A 10,778-nucleotide genomic window follows, 5' to 3' on the forward strand; every position below is an offset into this window, starting at 1 on the left:
ACTGGAGTTCAAAATAGAACTTGGCATGAAGATTTCCTTCAGGGTCTATCACCAAAACTTTTTTTTCCCCTCCATGTTTACAAAGTCAGTGTGACTTGTCAGATGAAAAAAACAACAGATTAAGATTGATAAATGCTAAGCTATATGATATAGCAGAACCAGAAGTATATCATGAAACAGTGATCATTAACTTTGAACATTGTATTCTGAGTACATTTAAGTACTTTTCCTAATCCTCTGACACCCATATCAAATCATATAAAATCCTTAAATTTGTTCTGTAGCACATTTCATCCAGCGTGTAATGTTTACTGGGCTTCGCAGAGAAAAGTGCAAACAGCTGTAAAAATTTTAAAAAAGAAAAAAAAAAAAAGAAAAAAATAATGCAAAAAAAATAATCAAGATAAAACAAAAAATGCTTTGGAAATTAGTCTTGAATGATATAGCCACTTGGTAAATACGTTTATATCGACAGATGAAGATCTGCTGCTTGTAAGACACTTTTCTCTTTTCAAGTAGGCTATATTGATATGTATAGCTCATAATAATCACACAGCGGCTCCCTGACATGCAAGAGAACTTATTTGCTTAAGGTACAGCCAGCTGAGTGACAAATAGCTTCACAGTGGACAACAAACAACATTGGCACAGCATGGAGCATACTACTGTTATTTTTGTTGACACAGTGGAAAAAACAGGTAGTCAGACGGTGTGTGTTTGTGTGTGTGAGAGAGTGTGTGTGTGTGTGAGAGAGAGAGAGAGAGACTGAACATTGTAAATTTCATTGGGTGGGTCACTGTTTGCTCTTGAAATATGACCCAAATTTAACTACCTAATTTCACAGCTCTTTCATCGGTGACCTGCTGCGTCTGTCATGACACTAAAAATGATTTTTGACCAGATTCATCACTTCTTTTCTTTTACCTTTGTTAACTTTTCTCTTAGCATTTCAAAAAGACTCGTTAATGAACTGCATTTGTAAAATTTTGTTTGTCAAATGAGTTTTCGATGTGTTCCAGTTACCTAAGGCAGTGCTGTATAACCTTTCATTAGCAGCGTTATGAAAACTGTCCTATGAACTCAATATCAATAATAATACAATATCAAAACTTGGATCATGTTGTGAACAGTTTACAGAATTGTTAAATGGTAATACCATAAAACAACCTCTTGAATGTCAAACGATTCACACTAATTTCTTCTTTATTTAAGTTCTTCTTTATCATTGGAAAAATTACAAGTCAGTGTTAATGTCTAGTAATGTTTCTTTGTAGGTCATCGTCCGGAAGTCAGTTAGTATTAGAGAAATAGGTTTATTACTACTTATTACTTATTAATTATTATTATTTGTTAAGTTATTACAAGAATAATGAATGAACTGGGCAGAATCAAAACCAGCAAATCAAGACACGTGAAAGTGACAGGATTAATTTTTCATTTTGGCATAGATCTTTACAATAAAATATATGCATAGCTGCCATTAAAGGCTGTATTTTCCAGTTACTTAGGCCTCAACCCAGTTTCGCCTCAGTACGGGTGTCTCATATTTTTCCCCCCAACGTATCAGCCGCAGGCAAATTGGTTTCAGTTCACCACAATCATATCAGTATTTACTTTTGCTCGGTTGGCTGACGGTGGCACAACGTGACAGTGCGTCCACTCTGTCAATAAAACCACCTAGTATCGTTCAAGTCAGGGAAGCTAAGATACAGAGCAGTTGTACAATCCATAAATACTGTGTTTTAACACCAAAGTGATATCACTAATTCAAGCTTTAGGCCTGATAAATAAGTTGAAAGTTTTCAAGTTTGATAAAGTCGTTAACATTCTGAAGAAACTGTATGATTTTATGATTTTTATTTATTTGAGGTAAGATGTTTATGAGGGTCTTTATATCCTGATCAAGAATATCGCATACTGTACATAGATAAATGTAAATCTATTAATACAACACGAGATCTGAACTTAGGTGACTTAGGTATATCCAGCTATGTTCAGGTTTCCCTTCATCAGGATATGAACTGAACCAGACACTGTGAACAGGAAATGCTTTTAGATCAGTTTTAATGTGACATGTTATGTTTTTTTTTTTTTTTTTTTTTTCCTTTTTTATGTTGCGTATCAAAAACACATGTCTCAGTTAATGTTAGAAAATGATTATGTAGGAACACACTCTCATTGGTAGCTCCAGCTACATCATTGTGCTGCTGGAGTTAAATTATATTCATCAAAGAACAGCTTTTATTTGATAGTTGGATAAAGTTTCAGTAAGCAGGCTAAAATACATTGTGGATTTAAAGTAACAATCTGCAACAATTTAATTTGCCTAAATGTCCATTTTACTATTGTAAATCATGGACTGGTATAACACAGTAGTGATTTAGTGGGTTTTTTAATTTTTTTTGTCATGCTCTGGACCCCCATGTTGTGTCTCATTAGGCAAGCCACACACCCCCATTTGAAGTGATTTTCCCTTAGGGACCCTAATATGAAAAGATATTCTGGTTTGTGTTAAGCATTACATTGTTTAGATGAGATTAAAACGTAATGTTAAAATAATCACTCATAGGTTTTTGTATTACAACAATTTCTAAGAAATTAATTTAAAGTGAAATTAAACTCTTCATTTTGCTGAGCAGCCCCTGGAAGCCTTTAAAGGACCCCACTTTGAAAAGCAGTGATTTAACCTACACTCATTTTATTAAAATCTTTTTCATTTGTTCTACACCTAAATATGGATAGATGTTTCCTGTGAACAAAAAATCCTCTGGTGCACAGAAAGTAGTTTTGGCAACACCAACAGCAGTTTGTGTGTGTGACCTGGCTACTGTAGTTAGCATGAACAGCGACAGCCGTCATGTTTGGATGAAGGAAGCGGCATCACTGACAGAAACTCAACAGAAAGTCCACGAAAAACAGACATCACAACTGTGGAGGCAGTGGTGCAACGTGATCACAGAGAAACACTGCAAAAACACCACAGCAGCGAGGGCTCAGCACCAAAGATGTGGTCAAAAAGAAAAATAAACAAACTTGGATTGTTGTGGATTATTAACTTTAATTTACTCGATGTGCTTAAAGGGATGATCAAACCAATTAAAAATGTGCATTTTCGTGTTTATTATTACTCTATTCATCATCCACCAAGAGCTGAGAGTTCCTGAAATTCAGTAACTGTAATAAAATGGAGCTTTAAGGCGTTGCATTTTCCACAATAACGATGTTAAGCCTTGTAGAATAATGATATTGTCCTGATCCTCGCCATTAACACTCCAGCAGAGTGGAAACTATTGCACTTGATGAAGTTGAAATAGCTAAGGGTCTTACTAGTGCTGCAACAATATCTTAGCAAATGTTTTTACAGTTAATGGTGCTGCAAGGCTAAGTTGCTAAAAACTAACAATGTGGAGGCTTGTAGTGGTGGAGTTGGCATGAGAATGTTCACAACGAACGCATCCACAGCCATCGCAGGCACATCTATATATATTGGATTAAAGCACTTTGTTAACCCACAACTCTCATTGAAATGGTTGATTTCATCAGGCGGTAACCTGCCTCGGCTCTCTATGAATTGTTGCCATTTTGACAAAAACAAAAAATCCCACCCTTCATCATAGAAACAAATGCAAAGGAGAATTAGTGGATTTATATCCAGGAACAGCACAAAATCAGCATGATGTGCTGGCAGGCTAATGTTACTCAGTCCTGTTTGCTTAGACTAGTGGAGGATACCAGGTGTGAGTTCATGAGTCAGTCAAACAGGAACGTAAAAGGCAGGAGGGAAAATATTTTTTGTTCTGATTCATTTGCCCCCACTCTTACATGTGGATGCAGCTTCTGATCCCTTCCATGCAAAACCAAACTAGTGGGCCTCTCTGTGCAGATAGGATCACAGTTTCTCACAGACTTAATGATGGCATGAGAGCTGCTCAATACAAACTCATTTGGATGAACTACAGAGATGTATGTTTGACGTTTTTCACTTTACTACACTTAATTTTGGTTAATCTATGTTAACCAGACTGAATCAGGCAATTCCACTGACTGTTCTCATAATCATCGTCAATTCACTTATACACCAGGCAGGATATCTCTGAGTCAGGGATGCGGATAAGATAAACTTTCTCAGAAGTTCACTCATACAAGCACACTGAAAATTTAGCAATTTAAAAGTGTTGTGACTGAAGCATACAAATTTCAGATACTTGTCAAAAAGCTCACTCCAGTAACATTTTTATATGCAAGGAGTTGGCATTTTGTTAAATGATGAATGAAAAATACAAATAAAGGTTAACTTAAAACAGTTAGCAAGTTAGGTAGCCCACCAGATCTAGTTCACTCTTAACCAAGCACTATTAGTGAGAAAAATTAATCATAGCCGATACTAAAATGCTCCACCCAGCTTCTGCTGTGGGTGACTGTGCTGTGTGCAAACACTCAGGGTCATTGGTGAAGTCCTTCTTGAATTCAAACCAGCCACTATCATATTCAAACAGAGTCAAAAACAGCAGTCAGGGTGACCTGCAGGCACAGTGCTGAGGAGAGCTGCTTAGGTCTCAGTTTCAAGAGCTTTTGCTTTAGCGAACAGAAAAAAGATAAAGATAAAGACAAAACACCATGGCTGCCACTCTCTGTCAGGTGATGGGTTTAGTCCTGAGTTTGTTAGGGTTAGCTGGGATTATTGCTGCGACCGGGATGGACCAGTGGGCCACTGAGGACCTCTACGACAACCCTGTGACTGCCGTCTTCGCATATTTTGGCCTCTGGAGGTCCTGTGTCCGCGAAAGCTCTGGCTTCACAGAGTGCCGTCCATACTTCACCATTCTGGGACTGCCAGGTACACATTTTTGTCCTTATCAACAAAATGCCAGGCACAAGAAACAGACAAAATTCACCATGAAACCAAAAGATGAATTGTATGTAGAAATAATGGGTGACTGCATCAGATTTCCAAAATCTATCTGTTCTGCCATTCTTATATTAAAGAAAATGAAGCCAAACCAATCAATAAGACCACAGTGCACTAGTTAAGATCATGCACACACTTTTTTTTTTTTTTTTTTTTAAATTGTTATTCATTGTGCTGTATGGAAAATGGATGGTTAGCACAGGAGATAGTATCACAAGTGAGTAGTCCCATATGATGGAAGGCTATTGAGAAAAAAAAAAAAACTGACAGCAATGAATGTAATTGATCGAACGATTTCTGATTGGTATTTTTGGACAGTGCGGGAAAAGCAGTGATGAAAGGTCAAGCCACACCTTAAAAGGGTGGAAATGTTTATTGAAATGCTCCTGTTTCCCGAAACCGGGACAAAGACTCATGAAAATTTTAGGTAAACATTTGATAAGGCTTGTTCCTTGTTGAACCGTACATAATGATAAGGACAAGGATCGACGCTTCCATTTTGTGACTCCATGATATTGGTGTTTCGTTTCACTGGGCAAGAGAACTAAAATGGCTGCCTCAATGATTCAGCTGATAGGATTCATGCTGTCAGTGTTAGGGGAGTTTTTGATATCATCTGCAACAGCGATGGATATGTGGAGTTTAGAAGATCGTTCGACCTCACTTGTAACAAATATTTATACGTATTCTGGTTTGTGGTACTCATGTGTTGGAACATCTTATGGTACAACACAGTGCAGGCCTTATTTTACCATATTAGGACTGCCAGGTAAGAGAATTGCCGGCTAAAGACAAAAGCTGTTTACCAAATGTATCATTTATTCATATATTTTGCAAAAGGTTTTACAATATTTAATTTTTTTTTTTTTTTGCCAATTTTTGTCCATTTCCCCTGCCTAAAAATACAGTCTGTTGCAGAATGAAAGCTGTGTTTCTGGAATAAAATAAAATTTTTCTGAAAGTTCAAAAACCTGGTTGGCTAAGCATAACTTGTGTCACTGCTGTAATTCCGTTCTGTTATTTATTTATTTATTTATTTATTTACTGTTTTAACAAATAACAAATAATAACAAATAATGTGTCTGCAACACTGTTGGCCTTCTTTCATTGACTGAAAACTCAGTGAATCAACTTTTTAAGTGCGCCAAGTTTGCAGAGATGTTATATTTCAGTTGTGCTGTGAATTATGTCTCACCTCCGTCTGTGTAAAAAGGTGTGCTGCGTTTTATGTTGTTTTTTTAAGTTGTTCAAAATGTTTCCCAACAAAACTCATTTCAATGTGCTGGAAAATCTCTTATAAGCAGAACTTGGGAAGAAAACTGATCAACTGTCTACCTTTTGACTTTTAGCTTTGCTTCAAGCCGTGCGGGCCTTGATGATTGTGGGTATCATTCTTGGAGCCATCGGCTTTCTCATTGCCATATTTGCACTGAAGTGTTTGAAAATGGGCAACATGGAGGACAACATGAAGGCTACCATGACTCTGACATCTGGGATCATGTTGCTTGTCGCAGGTATAATGATGATTTGTTCACATTTCATATATAATAGCAGTTACATCCTTTTTGCATCAGTTTCAACAAGACTTTTTTTTCCAGGTGTCTGCGGCATCGCTGGAGTGTCAGCCTTTGCTAACTTGATTGTGCAAAGTTTTCGGTTCACCACATATGCAGACGGTGGATTCAGTATGTTTGGAGGGGGCGGCATGGGTGGACTCACAGGAGCCATGGCTCCAAGGTAAAGACACAAGGCCATGTAATAGGTGGATATTGTGATATTTAATTTGCTGTGACAGTTTCTGCTACTGTAACTATGTTGCTCTTGTAGGTACACTTTTGGCCCTGCCCTTTTTGTCGGTTGGATTGGAGCAGCTATCTTGTTCATTGGAGGGGTTATGATGTGTGTGGCCTGCCGTGGAATGGTTCCCGAGAAACACCAACGGTACGTTCAATCACTTAAATGAGCATTAAGAAATCTTTTATCTTTATTTACCTCTTCCAGCAACCAATAGAAACTGGCAAAATGTGGATAGAACTTATGTCCTCCATTAACTTCATGCGCCCCTCCCATCGTCTTTGTTGTCTTGGTATTTCCAGTTTCTGGACTTCACAGCTAGTGTGGACAAATCCCAGTCCACATAAATAATGCATGCATGGACAAAATTAAGCACTGTACCTTGCTTACAGTCCATGTGACAAAAATCAACGGTAAAGAGAAGACAAAAAACGAGTGGGTTGCATTTTTTTTCCAGTGAAAACTGACAGATTTGGAAAGATCCCTTCCTAGACATTGTGCTGGAAGTAAAAACGGCAAATCAGCATGACAGTGGCGTTACTGTTGCCTAGAAACATACATGGGATGGAAGTTTCTAGCACATTGCAAGACAAAGTTACATTGTAAGACAATCTCCTTTGAAATGCAGAACCAGAAGAATGGGAAAATGCACTGGGGTACAACATTTCTACTTTAAATTAGGGTTGAGGCCAATGCCAACTACTTTATATATAGCATGTTTTTATTTGCTGATGTGTTGTGGAACATGTTTTAAGTTGTGCTGGAAAAAAAAAAGCTAAAATCATGAGTATTAGCTAATGTACCATAACAGTAGCTGTCATTGAAGTTAAATGTCTCTAGGAGTTTTTCTGGGTTTACTTTGACAGCAAATAGATTATAAAAATAGATTAATTCAATAATACATGTAACATGTAACCCTGTGGTCTTTGTAATATCATGGTTCAACATCTTTAAAGAATGAAATTATTGGAAAATGAGAACCAGAAACTATTAATTTTTGCCATAGACAAAAAGGAAAAAAATAGCAATTGGATGTGCCCTGGAGGCACCGACCACTTCGGTGGTCTGTTGAAGAATGATATCAACCCTCACACAGAGAAACTGCAATCATTTTGTGCTCTGAAACATTAAACATCTTTTTTCCCCCTTGTATTGAGTATAATTATGTGTATGTGTTGTATTTACAAAGCTTTGGTTATTCCTATTCTCCTGGTCACACTGGGCCACCTGGTGTTTTAAGCCTTTTATTTTTTTATTGTTAGTCACTCTCTCATCGACATGAGTGGCATAATGTTGAGAGGTCGAGGTGGTGTTTGTGAAATAATGTCCGTTCCCTCTCACAGCCAAAATTTTGATTTTCAGATCATTTTCTTGCCTCTTAATCTTTTGTGGTTCCTGTCTTTCTCTCTGTTTTTAGGATCCAGTGCTTAATACAACATGCTTTATAAATGCAAGTACCATACTTTGCTCACAAATATGCATGTACTCTGTCAATTTTTATTAATACTGTTTGGTTTTTGGTATTCCTCAGGTATGATGGGGCGACCTACAAGCCTGCCTCTCACCACACTATCTACAGGACTGACCCAAGACCCCGGCAAACCTACAATGACTCTTACAAAGCCCAGAGTATGGACGGACGGCAGTCGAACCAGAGATTTGACTATGTGTAGAACTGATAGGAGCTATCAGTTCTAATTTCATAGTTATAAATACCTCTCTTTTATGTTAACGTAACGTAACGTAACGCTGTAATGGCTTAATGTGATAATGTACTTTGCATTGATTTTTTTTTTTTTTTGGCCAGCAGTCAGTGGAGTAGCGGTTATTGAAGTTATTATTATTTTTTTTATTATTATTATTTAAATAATCTGTCCTTTAAGGTGGTGGAACCGCTAGACCAACTATAAGTTTGAAAATGTTTGTTATTATTATGATTTTTTTCTAACTTTACCCTAATTATCAAACAATGTTTCATGATCTTTAGTTTTGTGTTACTGAGGCTGTGTGTTAGATAAAAACAAACTGTATATTTTTTTGTATTACAAAATCAATGCGATCACCATGTCACACCTTGTACTGAAAAGATAAGGACTGGGTATCATACGTTGAAATGGTATGGGAGCATTATTAGATTGAATAACATAATGTTTTATATGTTTTCAAAGGGATGGTCAAAATTATACAGTTATTGTACAGTTATACCTCTGGCAAGGTGTTATGTTGTTGGCAAAATTATGTCAAAATAATGTTTGTTATTACTAATGATTTCTTTTGGTTGTATCCGGGCTTGTTTTAGGAACAGTTTGTTGCAAAGAGTAATTAAAACAATAAACATTTTTTGAACCCCATTTCAAAAGTGAAAACGTTTCTCAATGGAAAGAAAATTCAGGAAATTAAGCTTCTACCCTTTACCTTATTAAAGGAAAAATGGCTTCACTGGCAATGAGAGAAAGTAAGGATAGATGGGGGCTTCGTGTTAGGTCATAGTTGGGATTTTTTTATGTTATTTTCTCATTGAACTCATCTGAATTATAGCTTTATTGCTGTCACAGTTTTGATCCCTGTCTTGGACTGGGTGTTTATTTCCTGCCTGTGTTTGTAGTGTGTTTCAGTATTTTTCCCTTTTTTGCCCTCATGTCCCTCTCAAATTCTGCCGCTCGCCTACTCACCCATACCCGCTCTCGTGACCACATCACCCCAGTCCTTCAGCAGCTCCACTGGCTCCCCATCCCTCAACGCATCCATTTCAAAATCCTCCTCCTCACTTACAAAGCCCTCCACAACCAGGCCCCCTGCTACCTCACCAACATGCTCCACCACCACACTCCTTCTCGCAGCCTCCGCTCCTCTGATGCCAACCTCCTGTCCCCACCACTCAGAACCAAGCACCGGACCTGGGGTGACAGAGCCTTCTCCATCGCTGCTCCCACCCTCTGGAACTCTCTCCCCAAACACATCCGTGACTGTGCAGACCTCCCAAAATTCAAGTCATATCTCAAAACTCACCTTTTCAGAACTGCTTTTAGTGTGTGATTAATATCCTGTGTCATGTAATGTCCTATGTTCTGTAATGTCCTGCTAATCTAATTGTCCTGTGCACTGCTTCTTGATTCCTACATTTCTTATTGTCATATTCCTGTGTACTGCTTCTTAGATTTTATATTTGAGTGTTATATTCCTATGTACTGCATCTTTGATTTTATATTTCTTATTTTTATACCTCTGTACACTGCTTCTTTTTCCTATATCTCTTTGTAAAGTGCCTTTGAGTTCTCTGAAAAGCGCTATATAAATAAAATGTATTATTATTATTATTATTATTATTATTATTATGTCTCTCTCCGGCCCTGCTTGCTTGCTCCTCCACACCTGCCTCGTCACCTGTGTCAACTTAGTTAATCAGTTCAGTGAGTATTTAAGTCTTACCCTCTGCTCAGCTCTTTGTCTGGTCTTTGTGCTCGTCATGCCTGTGTTTCCTAGTGCTCGTAGAGTTTGTTAATAAGTCCATTTATTTGTCTCTGCGACCCGCCTCTGTGCCTGCATTTGCGTCCACTCGTCCACCTGCATGTGACAGTTGCAAGCAAACTGTATGTCAGATGTCTTCAGTACTTCTCAGTAGGATGTTAGGGTGCAGCATGAGCCATCACTTTATCTGAAAACAATTCCATTGTACAAGCCATGATCAAAATGTATCAGAAAAAAAACTCCATGGTAATACTGTTATCTTTAATCATTGTTATTATTTTATGTTTTTAGAAATAGTTATCTGCAGCCCCCCAGCACCTTATGCTAAATCAAATAACTGTCGCAATATATCAGGGGAATTAATTAAAGTGAATGGTGAGCCTGTTTAGACAGACAGTTCCTCCTTGAACTGAGGCTTGTTCGCTGGTCAAACGCTTCGCTCTGCACCTATCTGGACTTCTGCTGCCCCTGATACCAAGGAGACGGGGCTTTCATCGCTCCTCTGGGATATGCCTTTTATCCACGGAGAGGGGAAAAAAGGGTTTAGATGATTTCCATGAAATCACATTTCTTGATGATAATGCAATTAATGAAGGTAATAAGTAGG

The 10,778-nt window shown here is 37.8% G+C and overlaps 1 protein-coding gene across 1 annotated transcript; it reads left to right on the plus strand.

Moving 5' to 3' along the window:
* The first annotated feature begins 4,617 nt into the window (after positions 1-4,617).
* On the plus strand, positions 4,618-8,376 carry LOC115358171 (claudin-18-like). Its single transcript, XM_030050020.1, has 5 exons — positions 4,618-4,837; positions 6,259-6,423; positions 6,508-6,646; positions 6,737-6,850; positions 8,235-8,376. Exons 1-5 carry the CDS (start codon positions 4,618-4,620, stop codon positions 8,374-8,376), a joined length of 780 nt encoding a protein of 259 aa, XP_029905880.1.
* The last annotated feature ends 2,402 nt before the right edge of the window (positions 8,377-10,778 follow it).

The sequence above is a fragment of the Myripristis murdjan genome, chromosome 4 (genome assembly GCF_902150065.1).
Source record: "Myripristis murdjan chromosome 4, fMyrMur1.1, whole genome shotgun sequence".
In the NCBI taxonomy this organism is placed as follows: domain Eukaryota; kingdom Metazoa; phylum Chordata; class Actinopteri; order Holocentriformes; family Holocentridae; genus Myripristis; species Myripristis murdjan.

Excerpts from the sequence above, each read along its gene's own strand:
- LOC115358171 (XM_030050020.1), top strand. The coding sequence starts at position 4,618 with ATGGCTGCCACTCTCTGTCAGGTGATGGGTTTAGTCCTGAGTTTGTTA. Across the intron at positions 6,424-6,507 it reads GATCATGTTGCTTGTCGCAG|GTGTCTGCGGCATCGCTGGA; the intron begins GTATAATGATGA and ends TTTTTTTTCCAG. Across the intron at positions 6,851-8,234 it reads GTTCCCGAGAAACACCAACG|GTATGATGGGGCGACCTACA; the intron begins GTACGTTCAATC and ends GGTATTCCTCAG.